This window comes from Lithobates pipiens, unplaced genomic scaffold, assembly GCF_037356315.1.
Source record: "Lithobates pipiens isolate NorthernLeopardFrog02 unplaced genomic scaffold, aLitPip1_a1.2 Scaffold_27, whole genome shotgun sequence".
Taxonomy (NCBI): domain Eukaryota; kingdom Metazoa; phylum Chordata; class Amphibia; order Anura; family Ranidae; genus Lithobates; species Lithobates pipiens.
The window spans coordinates 159,652,228-159,677,387 of NW_027507788.1; the positions used below are offsets into that span (position 1 = coordinate 159,652,228).

At 45.1% G+C, this 25,160-nt stretch overlaps 2 protein-coding genes across 2 annotated transcripts in view; both read right to left on the reverse strand.

The window, feature by feature from the left end:
• Positions 1–25,160, reverse strand: part of LOC143934302 (large ribosomal subunit protein uL15) — a 122,199-nt gene that overhangs the window by 96,091 nt on the left and 948 nt on the right. The window lies entirely within an intron of this gene.
• SIAE (sialic acid acetylesterase) overlaps positions 1,387–25,160 on the reverse strand; it is a 33,678-nt gene continuing 9,904 nt past the window's right edge. Inside the window, exons 3-10 of the mRNA XM_077457770.1 lie at positions 23,239–23,408; positions 13,818–13,956; positions 12,711–12,903; positions 12,249–12,358; positions 10,273–10,406; positions 8,784–8,938; positions 7,262–7,457; positions 1,387–6,118 (exon numbers count right to left, since the gene is read on the reverse strand). Coding sequence (XP_077313896.1) covers positions 5,891–6,118; positions 7,262–7,457; positions 8,784–8,938; positions 10,273–10,406; positions 12,249–12,358; positions 12,711–12,903; positions 13,818–13,956; positions 23,239–23,408 — 1,325 coding nt within the window. The 3' untranslated portion in view covers positions 1,387–5,890. The remainder of the gene's footprint in view (positions 6,119–7,261; positions 7,458–8,783; positions 8,939–10,272; positions 10,407–12,248; positions 12,359–12,710; positions 12,904–13,817; positions 13,957–23,238; positions 23,409–25,160) is intronic.

A 25,160-nucleotide genomic window follows, 5' to 3' on the forward strand; every position in this document is an offset into this window, starting at 1 on the left:
TGTGGGCATCCTGGGGGGGCTGTGCTGATAATCGATCAGCACAGACCCCCCCTTGTCAGAGGAGCAGCCGATCGGCTCTCCTCTACTCGCGTCTGACAGACGCGAGTGAGGGAAAGCCGATCACCAGCTCTTCCCATTTACACTGTGATCAGCCGTGATTGGACACGGCTGATCACATGGTAAAGAGTCTCCGTCGGAGACTCTTTACCGAGATCGTAGTTGCCGGGTGTCAGACTGACACCCCGCAACAACGATCGCCGCGATGCGCGCCCCCGGGGGCACGCAGTGGCTCATAATCCTGATCACGTCATATGACGTCCAGTCAGGATTATGAAACCACTTTGCCGCCGTCAATTGCCTATAGGGCGGGCGGCAAGTGGTTAAACTATCAATGTCCCTCTACGCAGTTAAAGGTTAAACTTCTTTTCTTCTAATTTTAATGAGTAACCATGTGCCTTGTTAAACTCCCTTCTGCCTAAAAGTTTTATCCCTATTGTGGGGTCACCAGAGAAGTGAAAATGTTCAGTGCTCGCAACCTTTCCTTATAACTAATATCCTCCAGACCCTTTATTAGCTTATAAATAGGATTGGTCCCAGCACAGAACACTGGGAGACCCCACTACTCACCCCTGACCATTCCGAGTACTCCCCATTTATCACCACCCTCTGAACACGCCCTTGCAGTCAGTTTTCAATCCATGTACTCACCCTATGATCCATGCCAACGGACCTTATTTTATACAGTAAATCTTTATGGGGAACTGTGTCAAATACTTTTGCAAAATCCAGATACACCACGTCTACAGGCCTTACTTTATCTAGATGGCAACTCACCTCCTCATAGAAGGTTAATAGATTGGTTTGGGAAGAACGATTCTTCTTGAATCCATACCGATTACTGCTGATACCGTTCTCATTACTAAAATCTTGTATATATGCACACACACAATATCTCACAAAAGTGAGTAAACCTCTCACATTTTTTGTAAATATTTTATTATATCTTTTCATGTGAAAACAGTATGCAGTGTATGGTCTGAGCAGTTTAAGTCTATGGCGTGCAGCTCCGTAGATACACCGCTCAGGAGCCCGGGGACTACACTTCCCCCCCGGGTTCCTGCACAGATGGCAATTTTCAGGGGCGATTTGAATAGCTAAAACGTAGTACAGGAACTACTTTCGGAATCGGTGCGGTGCCGATTCGGACAGCGCCATTGCTGGCAATAGTCACTGATTTGGCATGCGATTTGACAGGTCCATGTAAATGTGGGCTAAAACATGATTATCAAACCCTACCTATCAGAGCAAATGGCTGGAGATCTGCATTCGGTATCACTCTCTCCACACACACTCTGAAGTGCTTTTCTGTTAAAGTAAAACTCCAGATTTGTTAAGGAAAAAATATAATCTTTTATTGAGACAAATTAATTTTCATGTTTATTTTACATTCCAGCATTGTGCATGATGAAGAGTCACAAACTCCATTCTTTCAGCAACAGAAAATTAAAGCAATCATCTGTTTTCACAGGCAGGATTGTACTTTTATAGGGGCTTATGGCCTTCTTACATGTGCATTAGAAGCTGCAGCCGCCTCATTTCCTGACTGGAGGACCTCCAGCATCATCTAGCTCTCTCCTCCTCAGCCTGACTGTCCCCAGTATTCCCCTTTCATTCACCTGATTTCAGTTCTTTCAATCATGGAAGCTCAGCAGTACTTGACCTTGGGTAGTCTCTTTGTAAATACAGCCTGCTTAGAATACCCATCAGGCCGGGTTCACACCGCTGCGATGCGGGAACGCCGCGAATCCGCGGCGTTTTCCCGCATCGCATTACTCCCGCCGGCAGTTCACACTGCCCTATGCGAACGGCTGGAAGTGTCAATGATATGTTAATGACACCCCCAGATCCGTCCGCATATCGCAGTGCGATCTGCCGACTCGCACAGGAATCGGATCGCATGGTGTGAACACCCATGCGATCCGATTCTGTTGCGGACCAAAAAAAGGGTCCCGTGCGAGTTTGCTGCGGGAGCGATGCGAATTCAGCCATACTATCTGTATGGCTGTACTCGCATCGCTACGGAGATCGGATGTGATTTGCACTGCAGTGCGGTGCGAATCACATCTGGTTCTCGTAGCCGCAGCAGTGTGAACCCAGCCTCAAAGTGTGGAAACTTGCATATCTCCTCCCAAGAGCCAGCCCACCGCTTACATCCGAGCCGAGAATTCTTGAGAGGAGTACCGAGGCCGGGTGCTGGGATGTTTTCAGGAAGCCGTGTACAGTACTGTCTGCCCCTCCCACCAGTCATAATGTGTTTGCATTACATAACCCATTGATCGGCCCCCAGTGGTTACATTGATGGGTCAAAATTAGGGTATGCAAAAAAAAAAAAAAAAAAATTATATAAAAAAGCGACAATTCTGAAAAATTAAAGCAATAGTCTTTACTTTTTGCTATTCTAAATATCCCCCCAAAATATATAATGGTTTTCCTCAGTTTAGGCCTTTTTTTCCCCCAAAATTTATGTAGAAGAGCAATAAGCATATTATTGATTGATTTGTGCAAAAGTTATAGCATCTACAAACTGGGGGATAGATTTATGGCATTTTTATAATTATTTATTTTTATTAGTAATGGTGGCGATCTGCAATTTTTATCGTGACTGCGACATTGCGGCAGACACTTGACACATTTTTGGGACCACTGACATTTATGCAACGATCAGTGGTATAAAAATGCACAGATTACTGTGTAAATGACACTGGCAGGGAAGAGGTTAAACACTAGGGGGGCGATCACTAGAACGTGACATATCACTACTCCTGATGATTGGGAGCCGAAGATCCCCGTCATAGCTACATAGTTAGTAAGGTTGAATAAAGACCAGTCCATCCAGTTCAACCTGAGCATCTGTCTACAATTGTCCCTATCCCGGTCATATTGCTAGGCAAAGCAGGAAAATGCCTTGTTTACCTCTCCCCTTTCTGCCTCTCCATGTCATGATGCCAGCCACAATGAGTGATTTAAAGGAGATGTACAGATACACCCATTTGTGCAGCCGTATATCGTCGTGCGCATATGTGAACCCTTACCTTGCAAAACAAGACTAGAAATGAAAGGCAAACCCCATTTATGTATAGATATAAAAAAAAAAAAAAAAAAAAAAAAAAAAACATAAATGCGCCCCCAAGTGACCCCACAAGTCTGATCATTGGAGGAGAAAAATGGACCACACTGCTTTCATGCTTAGTGTGGTCAGTTTTTGGTGGGAAAGCAGGAACACCAGGGATTTTTACACAAAAAAAAAAAAGAAATAAAATACAAATCTTACAAGTACATGGTGTAGTAGACATATCAGGAATATGAAATGTTGGATTTACATATTCCTTTAAAAATTTAACCAACAATAGACTTCTAGAATAAACTTCTGTTTGCACAGAGCAGTGAAGGGTTAGTCCCCTGTCTGATTTTTATATCTGTCCATGTCCGTCTAGGTAAATTCCCATTCTCTCAGTGACAATGCTAACTGGTGTAAAGTGATGAGAATCTGAAACATTTTAGTACTCACAGGAACAGAGGGGAAAACGTCCGATGGATTTCTCCTCTATTCCAGTTATGTCTACAGGACAGGAAATCTCTCAGTAGGATGCAGGTGGTAATAAAACATTAACCCTTTCCTATTCCATTATTTGTGTGTTATGGACCTCAACGTATAAAGAAGTAGACCAGCAGGACATCTAGACGACTATCATTTTCATTAATTCAGAATATCTCTGTATTGTTTTAATGTATCCCTGATTGGCATTTGCAGTGACCCAGCTCCTCTATGATGGGATGGCAGTCTCTGCTGTGCACCTTCTGTCCCTGGGCACATGCCAGCCCTACACTACCATGCCAGGCCCGGAACACAGAGCCCATTCAACCTACCGGGGGGGGGGGGGGGTCGGGTGCTGGCTGTGTACACGGGGAGATTTTAGAACACAAAACAAATAGGACAGATCCAAAATTAACAGCATATAATATTGTGCGCAGAAAATATCCTCAGCCTGGAAGGCCAGAGCAGTCAGGTTTAAACATTATTCACCTTTTCACTGAAAAATGTAAAAGAATAACTCCAAATATCCTGTCCACCCAATCAGACCCCATCGCTCATAGCAGCCGTCATGCCCATGTAGCGGTCCTTACATGGCCCTGGAAAGAACCCAAATGAAAAAAGCCCCAGACGAGCATCTCATTGGTCAGCAGCTCAGCCCTGACCAATAAGCACATTGTTAAGGATACTCACTCCAAGTTTTGTTTTGTGAGGCACGGGCACCATGCAGGGTCCAGTGGAGTGGCCAGGATATTTGGAGCCAATAGCTCCATTTGCAAGTGTGAATGGAGTCTGAAGGGCAAGTTCACTTTTTCACAAAAAAATATGAAAAGGTGAACTTACTCTTTAGGCCCCATTTACACTTGCGAATGGGACTGTTAGCGATTACGAGAGACCAAGAAAGGGGTCCCAGGATTTGCTTTCAACGGGGCTGCTGCCCACAGCTATGGGAGGCCGACAACTCCCTCCTGGACCAGTTAACGATTAACCACTTCCCATCCCGTGTACAGTATTATTACGGCCACAAGATGGCGCTCTCATCCTAGGCAGCTGTCATACAACAGCTTCGGCTTCCTGGCCATCTAGGGGGCGTGTGCCTGCTGCGTCACCCGGGAGCTGATGCGGGTGCCCGGCAGCCCCAATGTCCGTCGGGCACCCACAATTACTTGTCACAGAGCAGGGATGTGGATCTGTGTGTAAAGACACAGATCCACGTCATGTCAGGGGAGAGGAGACCGATCATGTGTTCCTTCTATATAGGGACACCGATTGGGCACCTCCCCCTAGGTAACACATTTAACCCCTTGATCATCCTAGTGTTAACTCCTTCCCTGCCAGTGACATTTATACAGTAAAAAGTGCATATTTATAGCACTGATCACTGTACAGTTGTCAACAGTCCCAAAATAGTGTCAAGTGTCCAGTTTGTCCACCGCAATATCACAGCCCTGACAAATCAGATCGCCGTCATTACTAGAAATAAAAAATTCATACATACACTATTTTGTAGGCGCTATAACTTTTGCACAAATATACGCGTATTGCGATTTTTTACCAAAAACATGTAGACGAACACGAAAAATTTCAATTGGGATATTTATTATAGCAAAAAGTAAAAAATAGTTTTTTCAATTTTTGTTATTTATAGTGCAAAAAATAAAGACCGCAGAGGTAATCAAATACCACCAAAAGAAAGCTCTATTGGGGGGGGAACTAGGAGGATCAAAATTTCATATGGGTACAGTGTTGCATGACCGCACAATTGCCATTCAAAATGTTGCAGCGCTGAAAGCTGGTCTGGGCAGGAAGGGGGTGAAAATGCCCTGTATTGAAGTGGTTAAGCATGTTGCAGTGCACGCTGATAGGATAGAGCAGATTGCAAGAGTGATTAGCTCATCACTCCTCCGATTCAGCTTTTATTGTCCAGTCAAAAGGACAAGGGTGGGGGGACCTGCAAGTAAAAAAGTGAAACTGCAGCAGAGAAAAATCCGAACCTCTCCTCTGCCAGACAGAATTATGCTGTGTGGCAAAAACCAAACACCCCCACAACCACACACATATGCAGAAATGCAGATCTTTAAGCAGGTAAATCATATTATACAAGTCATACGTATTCTGGAGTATTTTAGGAGTTTGCCCGGAGCTCAGCTTTATATTTGTCATACTGCACTGGGCACAAAGCGCCTGTGTGCTGAGCCTCCCCACAGGTGCCAATAAAAGAGGAAGAAGTTTAGCTCAGCGTGTATACGGCAGGGGTTGAGGGTGGGGGTGGAGGTGGTTGAAATCAGAGCAGAGGGTTCAAGTGGAAAAATATTTCACAAATAGCGGAGCAGGAAGCTTCTTGTGGACACTGTAGAGCGAACATTGCTTATACTCGCATGGCCAGTCATTCCAGGCATAGCGGACTCCTTGAGCATCAGGGCATCCATCAAATGAAATGGTGACCGTTTCTGGAGATATAACCAGATAGGAGGCCGGTACAGGAACCCACTTGTAGCTTTGGCCTTTGGCAGGGCTGCAATATACCTGGAGACAAACAAAGCGTAGGTCACTGTCATGGCAAGCGCACACACACACACACACACACTTTTATAGTCACAATTTTCAAAGCCTAGTCAAAAACTGGGAAAGGCTTGGAGCTTTTGTCTGGCTAGACTCACACTTGAATCTTGATATTTTGATGCATTTTTCATGCTCACCCATTGACTTCAGACCATAAGGTCTGTTCTTGGATAGAAAACTGGTTACAGGGGCACGTCCAAAGGGTGGTGATAACAACGTGTACTATGACTGGAGTGGGGTACCACAAGGCTTTCTTGGGACAAATTCTGTTCAATTTATTCATAAAGGATATAAAAGGTTAATATAAAAATAGCTCAATTTCAGTTTTTGCAGATGACACAGAAATGAGCAGGGCAATAACTTTTAATGTAAAGTGATGCAAAAAAAAAAAAAAAAAAAAAAAAAAAAAAAACACACACCACACACACAAACATAAATGCAAACTAATCACCAAGGGGTAGAACCAAGGATGGAGAAAGATCTGAGCAATAGCATGCAAGTTCAAACTGCAGCTACTTCTACCCCCCCCCCCCCCCCCCGGACGTGCATCTCAGTGAACACAACATGCAGGGATAAGGGAAATGTTTTAGACACTGACACACATACACCAACACAGGCTGCACTGGATGGACCATTGTCTTTATTCAACCTTACCTACTATGCAACAAATATAGACCTAAATCCCTCATCTATGGGCTGCTAAAGCATTTCTCTTCACATTACATCTGCTATAAATACGGAATTCATAGTCTGGGACATGGCTCCCCCACCTATATTCCAAGCACACCACCCCCCCAACAAAATTGTGTAGAGCTGCTCCAGTTAGGCCAACCACACATGGTTTGAAACGTGAACCATTAACAGGCTGAATGTGCAAAGTTAAAAATTGATCAACTTGGGACCAACCAGCCTGCCGATTATCGCAAGCAGTTGGTATAGCCGCCAGCAGTAATCACTGCCTTCTCCCAGCGGGGACGGCTTCCCCCACCCATGGTTGCAAGAAAGAAATTGGCACTGTGTATGGTCAGCCCAAGTCAGGTGATACACAGTGATTAAGCAGACTATCTGTACAAAAAAATAAATTGTAATTACTTCTTCCCTCCTTACCTCAAACATATTATCACAGGTTCCAGTGATTAGGAGCTTCTGGTCATATGTAATATTCATGTACATGTATTCATAATAGACATCAATGCGAACTGGAAATGGACCCTGAAACTGGACTTCTTTCTCGCCGTAGGCTATGGCGCGTGCCCCGAGATAGAGCCTGTACCCCACCGTCTCTTTATCCCGCGGGTGAACACTGGAAAGGGAAAAATAAACACCCCTTCAGTACAATCTGAGGCTGAAGTTTTCTGCTGGTTGAATATTAAAGTGATTGTAAGGGTTTGTTATAATATCATTTTTATATACACACACACACATAATTTCCCATTGTTTGATATGCTAAAGTATTTCTTGGATGTTTAGACAGTGGAGTTACTAAGAACAAAAAAGGTGTCAAAAATACTCTAAATGCTGGAAAATACAGATAAAGAGATGTTATTAAAGCCGAACTCCAGGCATTGTCCTCAAAAACCACAAAAGGATATAATGCCACTTCGCGAGCACCAAATGTCTTTTCAAGACCAGATATTACATCATCACTGCTTGTACAGAGAGCAGAGCTGTGGGAGTGATCCAGCAAGCCCCACCCACTACAGGCCGCCTGCAGAAGACTATAGGAGGGGGCGGGGACAAGACCAGCCACCTTGCACAAGTGAGAGCATCAGTGAGTGTGGTCTTTATTACAGGAAGCTCCTGTACACACCGATTACTGCACAGATCTGGAAGAAATACACAAAGCACACCAAGATTCAAGGAAGAATACACATGGCTCTTTGGCTTTTCTGGAATTCAGCTTTAACCATTCGCATGTGTATTGTCTGGATAGGGTAGTTTTGGCCATAGCCATTGCCTACCAAAACCAACTGAGAAATCGATTGGAAGAATGGTAGTGAAGTAACTGGTAATGCACAGGAAGAGGTATTCACTTGATGTATCAGAGGTTTCCATACTCACAGCAACAGGAATAACGCAGATTACTAGGCAGATATAAATATATCATTAATTGTATTTTTTTTTTATATGCAGTGTACAGTAGGTACCCAAATCTAATTTGGTATTGGCTTCTCACAATCCCTGTGCAGCAGAGCTCAGACTGGGGTAGGGATAGGCAGCACAAGGACCCAATCAGTTGTGCTCATATGGAACATGCTGATGGTAGAAGAGAGTAGAGGGACAGATGAGCTTGTAATCAGTCTGCTGCTTTTCCTTCACTACCCAATCACAGGTTGAGGGAGTAAACGTTACTGAATTCAGCAAAGAGAAAAATAAATAAAAAATAATCATGTCTCAATATCCAGATCAGCATGCGGCTTCTCCTTTTACTGTCCAGTTACATGACAAGCGTTCTGGCACTGTACTGTGCAACAGAACTGTGTACAGCTCAAGACTGGATGGACAAATATAGAATTACTTTGATGGGAAAAACAGCTGGCATACAAAATTAATCTGTGGATTTCAAATCAGAACTTCATGACACAGAAAACAGATCTGTAAGAAGAGAAATGCATTCCTTTCATCTGACCTGCCGTACGGTGACGTTTCATCTCCGAGGTCCATTGTCACAGCCATGAATGTGTTTGGCATCTTTGAATTAGGTGTGTAGCCAAAATCTGCAGTCTGGTGCCATCGGATCACAGGATAGTTGTCTTTTTGTTGGGATTTCTGATATGTAGACAGCTGGGGAACAAATGAGCAAAAAAATAAAAAAAAATAAAAGTTATATTACAACGCAATACAGTCTGGCTGCACAATCAACTTTAGATTTACTAAAACTGGGTAACATGAACACCTACCTAATCTATTCAACAAGTCAGTATCCAATCAGACAGGCCCTTGCACTATATATATCCATTACTAGATCTAAACTAGATACTACAGCGGCTGCTTCAGGGAGGAGGGAGTACCAACAACGGCTGGGCAATGGGAGCCTATGGGTGAGGTCACCGCTGGTGTCAAGTGCTCCCTTACACAGGGGAGCCATATCTGCAGGATCACAAACCCACCCCCCCCCCCAAATCAACAATACAGTTAGGCTTTAAGAGCTTCCGAACATCAGAGCGAGTGCGCCAACAAGAATTTTTGTGCAAACGTGTAAGAAAGTTGAAATGCTGGTTAGTGAAAGTCTCACCTGCCTCTAGGAACCTTCCACATGTAGGGGGATTGCTGGGACCTGCAGTTGCTTCCAGTTTGAGTGCAATATATCCTTTAACCTAAAAGGGTTTTTGTGCCAACTAGCTGCAGAGAAATGTGCATCAGCACACGTCTGATCATTGGAGAAGATTAGGCAGAGCTCTCACCACAGCTAGGGAACTGTCCACTGTGTGCTCTCATGCCTAGTGTGGTCACTTTTTGATAGGAAAGCAGAGGGACTGGCAGGAACACCAGGGAATTCACACAAAAGCAGCAATCCAAACATTAGGAGACTTTTTTGTACAAGTACACGGTACAGATCAGGAATATGAAATGTTGGGTTAAAATAAATAAATAAAAAAAGTGCAGTGTGCGAGTCTACAAGGAGAGCCCACAAAAAGAAGGATAAAAAGGTTCAAAGTACCAACTTACACATTCCCCTTTGGGGGAAAACGGGGCCCAGACAGATTATTCGATGGCAATAGAGCAGAGAATAGTATTTGACCAGAATATATTTTGAGTACGATGAGGGACGATCAGTACAAATAAGCCAAATTCGACTAGGCGATCATTTTCACGTAGCTTAAGGTAATGGTTTAGACTACGGCCATAAATGCTGGTCTGTGTATAGAACCGCTACAGTGATTTAATAAAAATGCTTGACTGGACCAATCTTTATGCAAGTGCATGATCCCAGATGGTGTGTACAAGGAACCTGACAAAAGCAGTTAACCTGAAGGTTACAGGGGTTTTGAACTCGCCAGTATAGACTTTACTATAGGCCTCAGCATGGGAACAATCCCCCAAACCTTACAAGTATTTTAGCTGCAATCCAAGCTAAGGACTCCACTTTCTTAAAAATAAATAAATAATAATGTTACCTGAACAAAGCCAAAGGGGAAGCTGGGGTCTGTCTGGCCGAGGGAGCCCTCGTGGAAGTTAAGTCTCCAGTCTGAGATGAGGGCCGGAAAAGTGCAATTATACAGATCCGTGTTCAGGACTGTGTTCTGCTCCCCTGAAATCAGCACAGACAACAACTTGTTACAAGGTGACAATATCATGGGAGTGATCCAAGTGAAATCTGCAGCGCCACTCAAAGCGGAAATAGATTCTGCTCCCCCCCTCCACCAGTTGCAGTGAAGGGAATGGGCATCATGCACCATTTAGGGGGGTAGAAACATTCAGTTGGAAGGGGCACCGCTCACCAACCCAGTGCATTAGTATGTGGCTTCAGCCACCAGGACAAAACACATCAGAGCATGGCTGGAGCGGTACTGGCAGAGGCCACATTTATCCGCATACTAATTCACTCAGTTGGCGAGCAGTGCCCCTTCTTTCCATTGAAAATATCATGGGAGTGTTAAGAGAGCAGTTTTGTTTTAAATACCTTTCAGTTTTAAAGCTGAAGTGTAATCTGCTTATCACCATGGGTTAAATTAAATTACACAAACTACAGTGTGGGGAAAAAAAAAAAAAAAAAAAAGTATTTGATCCCCTGCTGATTTTATACATTTGCCCACTGACAAAAATGATCAGTCTATAATTTTAAATGGCGGTAAAAATGGCACCATTTTTTTAGCGGCGGTATTACCCCTGTTAGCGGCAGAGAAAGGGTTAAAATCCCTGCAAAGCACTGCTGCTCTTTCATTATAATAAAAATGTGATAAAAGAATAGGGTCAGAAAAGGACTGCAAAGTGAGAGGTTCAATCGATACAGCACCATTACCGAAAAAGGAACAGTTTGTCCAGGTAGAAAATTAAGTGGTCATCATAGCTGAAGATTCATGTACGGTTATGAAGTCATTTTTTTGCAGTGCACTTGAACATCCCATTCCAGAACCATTGCCAATATGGAACTGGCACCCTTTTGCAGCTATAGCATCCGCCACTCCTCTGTAAAGGCTTTCCACAAGATTTTAGAGTGTCTGCAGAATTTGTGCCAATTTGTGAGGTCAGGTACTGATGTTGGATGAGAAGACCTGGCTCACAATCGATGTTCCAATGCATCCCAAAAAGGTGTTTAGTAGAGTTGAGGTCGCGGGTCTATACAAAAAACGAATTGCTCCAAACCAAGCTGGTCAAACCATGTCTTTGTCCATGGAGCTATGGGAGGGGGGGCACAATCATGGTGAGACAGTAAAGAGCTTCCCCAAACTTACCACAAGGATGGAAGAGCACACCTGTCAAAAATTTACTTGAACTCGTTGAGTAATGAGTGGCTTTAATACTTTTGGCCATATAGTAAATAACTGACAAATAAAACACTCGGTGAGCGGATGGTGATGCACTGAAAATGCGACGGCTGAAAAATCATCATCCTAAAAATGTTTTCAGCATTGTGCCAAAAAATAAAATCTGATAACGATTGACAATTGAACGTAGGATAACATGCCTGCAATTTTGACGTGATTTTACCTTGCTTATGGTGTGTTTTTTCATAGGTCATGTGTCTCATAATAAATTTTTTTTTTTTTTTTATATTATAAAAACACACAACAATAATAACAACAACAATATAAAAAAAAATAACAACAATAACAACAACAACAATATATATATCTCTATCAAAATATGCAACAGGTGCATTTTTGATGCAGTCTGCCCACCTACACCAAAAATGCAGCAAGCAGAATTTTTAACACCGCTTCAAAAAGGTGCCTATAATGGCCAAAAAATTTATATTGTGATATTAAAAAAGTTGAAATATAATATAATATATATTTCTGAATTTTCAGTTTTGGCACCAAAATTTTGGTGCATCACAAAGCAGATTTTGATCACGCTCACTTATTTATACAATAGCCAATGTCAGAGCTTTTATAAATGGGTCATACTACAATCATGGAATAAGATTTACCTTGATACCATATCGCTCCTTTAATGGTCATGTTGAGGAAAGGATGAATCATGGCATTCCACAAGACGGAGTAAATGGATGGTCCGGCAAGTATGTCAAAATATTGAAAACTTATAGAAAAATAAAAGGATGCAGTTAGTGTGCAGTATAGAAAACCATAATACATAATGAGTAAACCCCAAAAAAAAAAAAAAATAAAAAAAAAAAGAAGATGTGCACACACACACACACACACACAAAAATGGTGCCATTCTTCCACCAGAACAGGGGATGAAGGCTTTGGCAGAAGGTGTAATGTGAGCTCTGTGAGGCAATAAATATCTGGTATTACAGACAGACACAGTACCACAAAAAAAAAAAAGGGGGGGGGGGGGGGGAGAAGAGGATAGTATGTGTCCTGCCTGTAAAAATATGGTTCAGAATTCTTAGTCTACCCAGATTTGTGCATTGTGATTTACTCACCTGTCTGAATTGTCTGTTGCTTGCGACAGTCCACATTTCTTCAGAGCAGTTTTCGATGACCAAGCCTCAACCGGAGTGCCTCCCCAGGTGGATTCCACCAGTCCTATTGGTTGCTTCAGCCTTTGTGCCAAATGTCGCCCAAACACCCAGCACACAGCGGAGAAGTAGGTGAAGTCGCCATGTCCGAGGGTTTCTTTTTAAGAAAAGCAAACAAAACCATTAGCGCTAGATTGGTGGGGTTTAACCCGCTTACATTTTTACCTTCCCATTGTCCTCCCGCGAAGGAGACGCTGCATCAGATCCCTTCCCTTCCCGCAAACTCCTGACAAAGGACTGGCCAATCTCACACTGCGCTGTCACTTAATGCCACTCTCAGCTGCACCCAGCACAAAGATTTTCCAGCTTGCAGGACCCAATCTAGGTGCCAGCAGCCCGAGTGTGATTGTCACTGGGCTATGCTAATTACAGCGCAGTTCCAGGCTTTTGTTTATTAGAAGTCAGCAGCTACAAAAAGTTTAGCTGCTGACTTTTAAATAAAGCAGACACTTACCTGTCCCACGGTCCAGAGATGCAGCCGGACTGAGCCTTGCTCCTCTCCCCCCTCCTCAGCGCCTACATTGAAACTGGGCACCCAGCTGTGACAGCTTGCGGCTTCACGGCCAGGTACGCACTGCACATTCGCTCGCCCGGTGGACAGGCAATCTTCTGGGACCGTTTCCCAGAAAATTGCTGAGAGGGAGGGGACGGGGAGGAGGAATCACCCAGGCCAGTGATGGCGAACCTTGGCACCCCAGATGTTTTGGAACTACATTTCCCATGATGCTCGGGCACTCTGCAGTGTGGATAAGCATCATGGGAAATGTAGTTCCAAAACATCTGGGGTGCCAAGGTTCGCCATCACTGACCCAGGCAGTCCATAGGCAGAAGCAGGAAGTCCCACCCCAAGCGTGAGTTTTTTAAAAAAAATTTTCTCTAAAAACCCTAAGCCGTGTTGATTCTTCCTTGTTGACGTTACCTCCAGAACAGGAGCAAATAACATCAATGTTAAACTCATATTGTAATTATCTAAGTGGACCCATCATATGCATTATACAAGGAGAGCCTCACCAGCACTTGGAAGTGACCACGGCAGGTCCACCTTGGCAAGATCTTGGAGTTCTACATCAGATTGTTCTAGGGCAGCTGTGAATATTCGTATATAAGGGTAATTGGAGGCCATCTTCATCTCTTCACTGGCATTGAACATCTGTTGGCAAATTACATTTTACTCGATACTGTACAATATACCTGCAGAAACGAAGACCTGGTTCACACTATAAGGCCTCATGCACCATGGATGTGCAGTCAGGGGAGGAAGAGCCTCACCTGCCACGAACAATCCCCTCTCCAAAGATCGAGGGTCGTAGCTCAGCGACCTGGGGTCACAGAGACCCCAAATTTGGGGGGGGGGGGGGGGTTGGTAACTGAATTTGGGGCTCCTAGGACCTTCCAGAGATACGGGGCTCCTTGCGCGGCCCATGAGAAGCTACATATAGAGCGGCCAGTTTAAATACAAGCTGGAACTCTGTTTGCAGTGGACTGAGAAGATGAGCTCACAGAGCCTCTCCTCATCAGAAGCACTGAGCTCAATGGACAGCTTGGAAGCTTGGACCAAGCTGTCCAATAAAAATTCTGCAGTAGAGGCACGCCTGCAGCATCATAGAAGGGGGAAATGTGTCTAAAAAAAAATAAAAAATAAAAAATAAAATAAAAAAAAAAAAAAGACACCTACACTAAAAAATAAATAAATAAAATAAACTAACCAACATGGGTTTATGTGTATAAGATTTACCCATAATCCCATGTGTTCTCACACAGTTAAAGTGGTTGTAAACTCATTTTTTAAACTTTTACCTACAGGAAAGCCTATAATAAGGCTTACCTGTAGGTAAAAAAAAAAAATATTTCCTAAACCTGTACGGTTTAGGAGATATTTCCCTCGGTATGCGCCGCTGACTGCAGCGGCGCATGCGCACAAGGGGATTCTCGGCCTGAAAATCCGGCAGTGGCCGACCGGCCGGAATGAAATCTCCCGCGCGTATGCGCGGGAGTGACGATATCGCGGCTCCGGCCACTCACAGCGCCGGAGCCACGATACCCGGAAGAAACGCAGAGGGAGCTTGTCAGCTCCCTCGGCGTGGATCGGGCCACATGTCGGGGCCTCGTTCTAAGGTAAGTATTTCACAATGAGCTAGTATGCGGTGCATACTAGCTCATTATGCCTTTTGCTTTGCAGGTGTTAAAAAAAATTTCGGGTTTACTACCGCTTTAAGAGGGGGAATTAGAATATGCTGCTATTGAAAAGATACTGTTTTAATCAAGAAAAATCATATTTATATGCTAGAAAATAATAAAATGATTTACTGTGAAATTACTGAGTTGAAGTTAAAACTTCAGTAATTTGTCCGTTAAGCGACCTGCTTGAGTAGTTTTTGAAATGATAGTAAATAACCATAATAACTTGTATATTGCATACAGTAATTACTATAACCACTTGCCACCTATGCCAATTCTGACACTTTTCACCTACATGTAAAAATTATCCTATTTTTGCTAGAAAATGTTAGAACCCTAAAATTTTTTAAATTATATATATATATATATATATATATATATATATATATATATATATATATATATATATATATATATATATATATATATATATATATATATATATTTTAGCAGAGACCCTAGGGAATAAAATGGTAGTTTTTATGCCACATGGTATCTGCACAGCAATTTTTAAAATGCATTTTCAGGAATATATAAAAAAATTAAAGTTAGCCCGATTTTTTTGTATGTGAAAGATGTTACACCATGTAAACAGATACCAAAACGTGTCTTTAACCACTTCGGCCCTGGAAGATTTTACCCCCTTCCTGACCAGAGCACTTTTTGCGATTCGGCACTGCGTTGCTTTAACTGACAATTGTGTGGTCGTGCGACATGGCGACCAAACAAAAATTAGAGTTACGCTTACCGGTAACGTCTTTTCCAGTAGTCTTTCAGGACAGCCACTATGAGAGATAGACTCCTCCTCTTCCTCTGGAAACACTGCGCCAGCCCATAAATTCTTACTTCCCCTGCCGGACCTCAGTTTATAATAGAGAATACCTCCGGCCAGCTGGGGAGACACAAGAACACATTAATAACATATTCATCAAATACCATTATCTTGCTGCGCTCTGGTCTTTTGTAAGACTCCCCCCAATTTTCGGGTGGGAACTAGGGCTGTCCTGAAAGACTACTGGAAAAGACGTTACCGGTAAGCGTAACTCTAATTTTCCCTAATCGTCTTTCAGGACAGCCACTATGAGAGGATAAGCGAGCACTTACCAGTTAGGGTGGGACTACAGCTTGCAAGACCTTTCGCCCAAAGGTCTGCTCACCTGCCGACACCAGATCCACTCTGTAGTGTTTTACAAAAGTGGAATAGCTGGACCATGTTGCTGCTCTGCAAATCTGCTCTGGCGTTGCTCCCGCTCTTTCTGCCTGGGAGGCTGCCATAGCTCTAGTGGAGTGTGCTTTAATACCCACTGGGATTTCTTTCCCTGCAACTAAATAAGCCTGCTCGATGGCTACTCTGAGCCACCTAGCAATAGTGCGCCGGGACGCCTTACAACCTTTCCTGGCCCCGGAAAACAAAATAAATAAGGAATCTGACCTTCTAAATGACTTGGTCAGTTCCAGATAGTGTAGGATACATCTCCTAACATCCAAATAATGGAATTTTAGTTCCTTCTCACCGGAGGGATTGGGACAAAAAGAGGGCAAAACAATTTCCTGGCTTCTATGAAAGCTGGATGCCACTTTCGGCAAAAAGGCTGGATCGGTCTTCAAAACTATCCGATCCGGAAAAATAACGCAAAAGGGAGCCCTGACTGATAAGGCCTCCATCTCACTGACTCTCCTAGCAGTTGTCACTGCTACCAGAAACACTGTCTTCAGAGTAAGCTCTCTCAGAGAACACTCCTTTAAAGGCTCAAAGGGGGGTCCAGTTAAGCTCTGCAAAACTAAAGATAAATCCCATCTGGGAAAGGACAGACCCTGGACCGGTCTCTGTCTGGACAGGGCTCTAAAGAACCTGACTACCCATGGGTTGGCAGCCAAATGATCCTCTAAATAAACACTGAGGGCTGATACTTGACCCCTAAGGGTACTAATGGATAAGCCCTTATCTGCCCCACATTGTAAAAATTCCAAACACTGCGGAGGAGCTCCGTACTGGGAAAGAGTTCTCTGCGCACCACTTGTTGAAACGCAACCAGACCTTTTCATAGATCTGGCGAGTTTCCTTTTTCCTACTGTCCAGGAGGGTAGAAACTAGTCTCTGTGAAAATCCCTTAGATTTTAATAAACCCTCCTCAGTAGCCAGGCCGCTAACTTCCACTGGCGTACCTGTGGGCAGAGGACTGGCCCCTGAGAGAGGAGATCGTCCCGAGGGGGCAAGAGTAAGGGAGGTTCTACCGCCAACTGCTTTAGTATTGAGAACCATGCTCTCTTGGGCCAATGTGGAGCCACCAGAATCAGAGATGTGCTTTCCATCTGAAACTTTCTCAGAACTGCTGGCAACAACGCTGGAGGTGGGAAGGCATAGCAAGTTCTGAAGTGCCAATTCTGGCTCAAAGCGTCCACCCCTAAGGCTCCTTCTCCCCTTTTTAGGGAGAAAAAACAGGGGGTTTTTGCATTGTTTCTGGACGCGAACAGGTCCACCTCCGGAGACCCCCATCTCCTTATTATGAGATTGAAGACCTCCTGGTTGAGAACCCAATCGCCCTCCCTCAGCCTCTTTCGGCTGAGAAAGTCTGCTACCACGTTTTTCTCTCCCCTCAGAAAAACTGCTGAGAGCGAAAGGGTGTAGGTTTCGGCCCAGGACAGAATCTCTGTCGCTAAAGACAACAGGGTTCCGCTTCTCGTGCCACCCTGTTTGTTCAAATAGGCCACTACGGAAGAGTTGTCCGACCGCACCTGAATGTGGTGCCCCCGGAGCTCTTTTTTGAAGAATTTGAGGGCTAGTCCCACTGCCCTTAGTTCTTTCCAGTTGGACGATCGAGTCAACTCGCCGTCCCCCCAAGTGCCCTGGGCTAGAAGGGAACCCAAATGTGCCCCCCAACCTTTTCCACTTGCGTCTGTGGTTACTACCCGAGAAATCGGGATGAGCCACAGACGACCTTGCGACAGATTTGTCACTTTCCTCCACCACCAGAGGGATCTCTTTACCTGGTGTGGAATATGAACTAGGGTGTCTAGGGCCTCCTGACTGTGGTCCCATACCCCTAGGATGAAGGACTGTAGGGGGCGAAAGTGTAGCCCTGCCCACTGCACTGCTGGAAGGGTGGATGTAAGGAGACCCAGTACTGACATCAGAACCCTTATGGAAACCAGCTGGTTGCTCTGAAGAGAGGCCACCGCACTGTCCAGTTTTTATACCTTTTCTCTTGGTAGAAAAACTCTCAACAGTGTCGAGTCCAACAGGAAACCTAGATAGGAGATCTGTTGTGAGGGGATCAGGCTGGACTTTTCCAAGTTCAGAAGCCACCCCAGGTCTGTAAGGACCCCTTTGGTTAGATCGAGATCCCTGACCAACTGTGTTGGGGATGCTGCAAATAAAAGCAGGTCGTCCAGGTAGGCAATTATACATATCCCCTGGAGCCGAAGAAAGGCCATGGCTTCTGCCAGGACTTTGGTAAATATGCGGGGTGCAGAGGATAGCCCGACTGGCAGGGCCTGAAATTGAAAGTGTATTGTTTCTCCGCCCAGATCTATGGCAAGGCGTAGAAACCTCTGCGAGGCTTCCGCTATAGGGATGTGTAAATACGCGTCCCGTAGATCCAGGGATACCATGAAACAGTTGTGGGGCAGAAGCGCCTTTACTGAAAAGATCGATTCCATGCGGAATCTTTTGTATGTCACTGAAGCGTTCAGGGGCTTTAAGTTCAGAATCAACCTGAACTTCCCTGAGGGTTTTTTCACTATGAAGATGTGAGAATAAAACCCCCTTCCCTCTTCTGCTTTTGGGACCCTGAGAATAACATCCTGATTCTCCAATTCCCTCAGAGCTTCTAGCAAGGCCTCGGCCTTTACCATGCACCTGGGTAGATGCGTGACAAGGAGCCTTTGAGGGGGTGGTCTTAGGAATTCCAAGAGGTACCCCCTTCTTATTACCCCTAAAATAAATTGATTGGGGGATATTGTCTCCCACTGTGGAAGAAAGGCCCCCAGTCTTCCTCCCACTGTAGCTGGAAAGTCACTGGGTTTTACGGGGCTGGATAGGAGGGCGAAAAATCGCCCCTCCTCTGCCCCTGCCTTTTTGGGGCCAGGTTTTCTTTTTCCCCCCTGGTTTAGAGGTTTCCCTACACCCCTGCGGGCGAAACCCCTTTTTGGTTGGTACGGGGGTATTCCGTTTGAGAGGAAAGGACTTTTTCCTGTCCGCTGTCCGGTCTAGAACCGTCTCTAGCCCTGGGCCAAACAGGAGGTCCCCCGTCAGGGGTATCCCACATAGCTTTATCTTGGAGGCATTATCCCCTGGCCATGTTTTTAACCAGAGGGCCCTTCTGGCCGAATTGGCTAGAGCCGCCGTTCTGCCCGACATGCGGACGGACTCAGCAGAGGCATCAGCTATGTAAGTGATCCCTCGCAGCATAGTAGGGAAGGATGACAGAATGGTTTCCTTATCTGTGCCTGCCTCAATATGTTGTTGGATCTGTGAGAGCCAGTGCTCTAAATTGCGAGCCACAACTGTAACTGCCATTTCAGGCTTTAAATTGCCGATAGCCGAGTCCCACGTCTTTTTAAGCAGGGAGTCAATCCTTTTGTCCATGACATCTGCCAAGGCCCCCATGTCTTCAAACGCCAAATCTGTGTGTCTGGAGACCTGGGAGAACGCGGCATTCAATTTGGGACTTTTATTCCAAAGGCATGCCGGGTCCTCTGAAAATGGGAACCTTCTTTTGAGGGATCTAGATAAAAAGGGTTTTCTCTCCGGATCCTGCCACTCTTTTTTAACTGTTTCCATTAAAACTTTGTGTACTGGAAACACCCTTTTTGGCTCCCCTAAACCTGAATACATTTGGTCATGCAGGGTTAGGGGCTTTTTATCCGTCTGGATACCGAGGGTTGCATAAATTGCCTTTAAGAGGTCCTCTACCTCATCAAGGGATAACTTATATCTGGAGGCTTTCCTGGACCCGTCCTGGTCCTCCCCCTCGGAACCCTCCTGGGAATCGGAAGAGGAACTGTCTGGAAGTTCCCTACCTGTCCCTGAAGGGCCTGCAACCTCTGTCCCCCCTGTACTAGCAGGTTGGACTGGAGCAGAACTCTGTGCTAGAGGTGGGGTTGTATCCTGGGGAGATGGACCCGTGGGAAGCTGAAATTTTTCAAAAAGGGACCTAAAAAGGAGAGAAGGTGGACGAGAGCTCCTTGACTGAAGCTGCTAGTCCTGACTCCTGTTCAGATTCCCTTTCCCTAACGAGGGAGTCAATACAGCCTTTGCACAACACTTTGGTCCAAGATTCCCCTAAAATGTCCCTACAGGAGGCACACTTCTTTTTAGAGCTATGCGTAGACCTAGTTTTTTCCGTAGCTTTCTAAAAAAAAAAAAAAAGGAAAAAAGAAAAAAACAGAAAAAGACAAAGTCAATCAAAAGCTCGGGATACAACCCTGGGAGTGCACTAGACCCTTTTTTAAAACGAAGGGATCTGAGCCTCTCCTCCCCCCTGGCCACCCAGGGGGCTGCCCCCCCACCCATGATAGAACCATACATTGGGGTGGGGGGGATCCTAGATAGAGAGTACCCCTCCCCAGGGCGCTCTTACCTTAGGAATGCTGGAGATAGAGTCTGTCGTTTGAGCCTCAGCTTCCGACATGACTGCAGGTGGCTGCTTACTACAGAGTTCCACGTTGCCTGTGCACGTTCTGAACTCATCTCCAGCTTGTGCCCGGCCCTCCTATCAGCTCCACGACCCGGAACCGGAAGTCGATCGTATTTCGAGGTCAAGCCTTCGTTTCCGCCGGATACGACGTCGCCCGTCGTTCGGCCCGCTCGGTTCAAAGAAAAAAAGGGGCGGACTGTACCCATGTACAGGGAAATCTTCCGAACGGCTTGCCAGCTGCGTCCCTGTAGACGCGATAGGAGTCCCCCACGACCTGAAGCCGCGCTCGACTCGGAAGGGGTGGCAGTACCTGGTGAGGTAAGTAAACCGTTCGACCCGTCCGACACGCGGACGTTGGTTCCGAACGGTTTGAATCCAGCTTTCTCCAAACGAAGCCCCTGCTTCTTTCAACCGGGTTCTTTTAACGACAAAACGGCCACAGCCTCCCCAGCTGATCGGCCTGGTTCCTTGCACAGTGTCTCCCCGCCGGAGGAAACACTAATAACTGAGGTCCGGCAGGGGAAGTAAGAATTTATGGGCTGGCGCAGTGTTTCCAGAGGAAGAGGAGGAGTCTATCTCTCATAGTGGCTGTCCTGAAAGACGATTAGGGAAATTTACTTCTTTTTTTCCCCCCATAAAGAAAGCCCTCTTTTGGTGGTATTTGATCACCCCTGTGGTTTTTGTGCTAAACAAAAGAGCGACAATTTTGAAAAAAAATACACATACATTTTTTTTTACATTTTGCTATAATAAAATATCCCCCAATAATATATAAACAAACATTTTTTTCCCTCAGTTTAGGCCGATATGTATTCTACATATTTTTGGAAGAAAAATAAAATAAAAATAATAAATAAAATAGCAATAAGTGTATATTGATTGGTTTGGGCAAAAGTTATAGCGTTTACAAGATAGAGGACAGTTTTATGGCATTTTTACACATTTTTCTTTTTTACACTAGTAATAGCAGCAATCAGCATTTTTATCATGACTGCAACATTATGGCAGACAGACATTTTTGGGACCATTGTCATTTATACAGCAATCAGTGCTATACAAATGCACCAATTCCTGCGTAAATTACACTGGCAGTGAAGAGGTTAAGTGTGTCCTGGGGCGTGGCTACATGCGACACGTCTCTGCTTTCGATGACAGGGAGCAGAGATCAGTGACACTGTCACTAGGCAGAATGGGGAGATGCTTGTTTACATTAGCATCTCCCCCGTTCTTCCTCCCCGTGAGACGATCAAGTCCACTGAATCCGCCTCACGGAGCTTGTACGAGCCCTTCTGCCGGCGTATATTGGCGCGAGGCAGTCGGCAAGTGGTTAACATTTCTCACACTTGTGGAATGGGGCCCAAACTTAAGTACTTAAAACTTTATAGGCGGTGCTGTAAAACTTTTACAGGTTACAGAGGAGATCTAGTGCTAGAATTATTGCTCTTGCTCTAACGATTGCAGTGTGCAAGTCCGATATTGGCCAGCGCCTCACCAGACGTTATAAAAACCATCAGTAGCGTTAGCTGTAGAATGAGTTTTGCAGTGTGTTTTAGCTGTTGCTTTTTTTAGTAAAACTATACTCCCACAAAAGCTTATGGCCCAAAAATGCCGATAAATGCCAAATAGCTGCATTTTTTCATTGTTTAAGCTTTTATCAGAATTAGAGCATTTTTACAGCTGAAAAACTCCTCCCACTAGTTCTGGGGCTTTTTCCAGCCATAAAACACAGATGACAGCCTGTGTGTACATGGGCACGTAGGATAACATGCTGGGGAGTTTACTGGCTGCAGAAAAAAAAAAAATGTATAAAGGGTCCAGTGTGCACAAGGCCTAAGGGGTGGCTGCGGGTACCGCACCTGTTCCCGCAGGCAAAACGAGCAGCTGTTCTCAATTCTTAAGGTCACCCTCACATCAAAAAAAATTAATTAAATAAATAAATAGTGCATTTGTGAGTGCAGGAACCACAGGGAAATTATGCTTTTGCTCCATGCGATTTTCCTTCCGCTGCGTTTTCAAAATGGTGCAATAACTTTTTTCCCTGCATGAAACGCAAGCACAGCAGCCCAAATGACCGCGATCCGCAATAACGTGAACCAGGCATAAGGGTGGCCACACACACACACGCACACACACACACACACACACTACAACCTCCTTTAAATTTACCAAAGCAACATAAGATTAGGACATACCTTCACCTCTGAGCGTCAGCACCTCCCAGCCCTTTAAGAGGTCTGTAATGCCGGGAGGTGGCTTAAGATCACGTGACTGCCGTGATTGGTGGTGAAGTGGTCCAAAAATTCCAGTTCGCAGGGTCTTTCGGTTAGGGGACAGTAACTGTGCTAGGTGTGCATGCTCTCAGCACAAATGTATTGGGCCACATTTTGTGTGAATTGCCCCCTCAGGTACCAAGGACCAGGCACTGAGGGGCTGCCTATTTGCGTACAGCTGGCGCTAAGGGGTTAACAATCCATTCCTTCTTGTAATCAGGCAGGACCTTATACTACATAGCTAATTGTACAGCTTAAGAAGATTATACAATCTGATTGTACAAAGTATGGTGAGCTTTAGATGAGGGGAAGGCAAAGACCAAATCATTCCACTGAGTAACATACCTGCGACACGGTCATCTCCATATTGCTCTGTCCACCGCACAGCCAGACCTCACCGAATAGGATGTCCTTCAGGTAGATGGTGGTCGTGTTGATTGTATGTTGTTGGGCCATTAAGTGGTAGGGGCCTCCGTAACCCATGGGGGGTAGCAACAACTTCCACACCCCTTCATCTGGAAGGAAGACAGGCGTAGAGAAATATTTTATTATGCAGGGATTCCTCTTCAATCACAAACCTGAAAAACAAACCAGTGTTGTAATAATGAAAATCACAATGATATTCAAAAAATAAAAAAAACAAACAAAAAAAATAAATAAACCACCAAACCTTGTGAACACTGTGGTCCAATATATTTAATGCTGATCTATGCGGCAGTCCAATGTGGCCCTTCAGCTGATGCGGAACTAGCGTTTCCTGTTCACTCCTGCACCACCTCTGTACTAGCTGTCAGGTTACAGAAGTGAACAGGGAATACCAGTTCCCAGCCTGTCACACCATTGACATTGACTTTACTGCACCCCCAATCAGAAAAGCTAGATCTGGCCCTGGAGTCATGTATAATCTTCCTTGAATCTTGGTGTGGTTTGTGCATTTCTTCCAGAAACACATTTCTGTGTAGTAATCCAGTGTGAAATATTGCCTCTGTGCAGGAGCTTCCTGTAGTAAAGTCACTGCTGTTCTTCCCTTGTGCAGATGACTGGTCTGGTCTCCACCCCTCCTGTAGTGTTCTACAGGCAGGCTGCTGTGGGTGGGGCCTGCTGGCTTGACTTTTGGGCTTACCGGTTACCTCCGCTTGGCTTGTTCTTCCATGTCTAGGGTTAGTACCCAACAACTTTGGACGCTGACACCATAAAAAAAAAAAAAAAAATCCTTTAGCAAGGTTTTTATTTGCAGGGGTAACATCCAACAAACACAGGGCAAGGGTGAAGAAGGCACCTTGAACTGCTAGTCTCTAATAAAACCCAGAGAGTAGCCACTCGCAGCTGGGCGCTTCAAGGCTGAACAAATCTCTAGCCAGAGATTATGGCAGTCAGCACTTTGATCCGGAACTTACAAAGTCTTTGGCCTTGAATAAAGCTTGCGACCGAAAATGAACAGGAACCTTTCCTCAGTACCTGGAACATTCTGTCTCCTTGGCAGTACTGGAAAAGCATGGATTCGTTAGGGTCCTTGACAACCCAGCAACCAGGCACTTCTTAGGATGCCAGCTTGTTGGCCCTCCTCCGAAGAGTCCTCCCCCGATCGCTTAAACGTGCTGCGGTGCCCTCCAAGTTGAGAGCACACCCAGACACCTTGAATCCTCCCTCAGTTACTGCGTCTCGGACCAGCTGGTTCCGAGACTCGGGAACAGATGGATCCTTACCCCAGACCATGTGGGGTTAGTCAAACCAACCGTGTTGCGGGGCGGCACATGCTATCTGGACCCCTCACGGGGCTACTCCGGTCCAGGTACAGGCAGTTATCGCCTCACGAACTAATCCTGAACACGTGACTTCAACATCTTAAGCACCCTTTCCCAGACTCCTCAGCGGGGCCAGATACACCCACTGATTGGCTCAGGGAAATGCTGATACCTAAAGCGTCCAACTAGGCCTGGTTCTGGTCCTGTCATGTGCACCTAACTGTACACGTGACCAGGCAGAACTCCAACACAGCCCAGCCAAACTGAAGCCAAAGTTAAACCTACATAATCAGCCCTGAGAACCCCTTTACTGTTCTGAGGAAAAAACAAAAAATTTGTACATAGCAGACACCTTGTCCAAAGTGTTCTATATATCCACCATGTTCCAGATGACAAAAGGTTACCTCTGAAAGGTCCAATCCAGGAATGGATAATCCAATCTCCCAGTATACAATAAACTTAGCACAGTAGGAATTCCCGGATCTCAATATTATGACCAATAGCTCTTACACAGATGTCCAT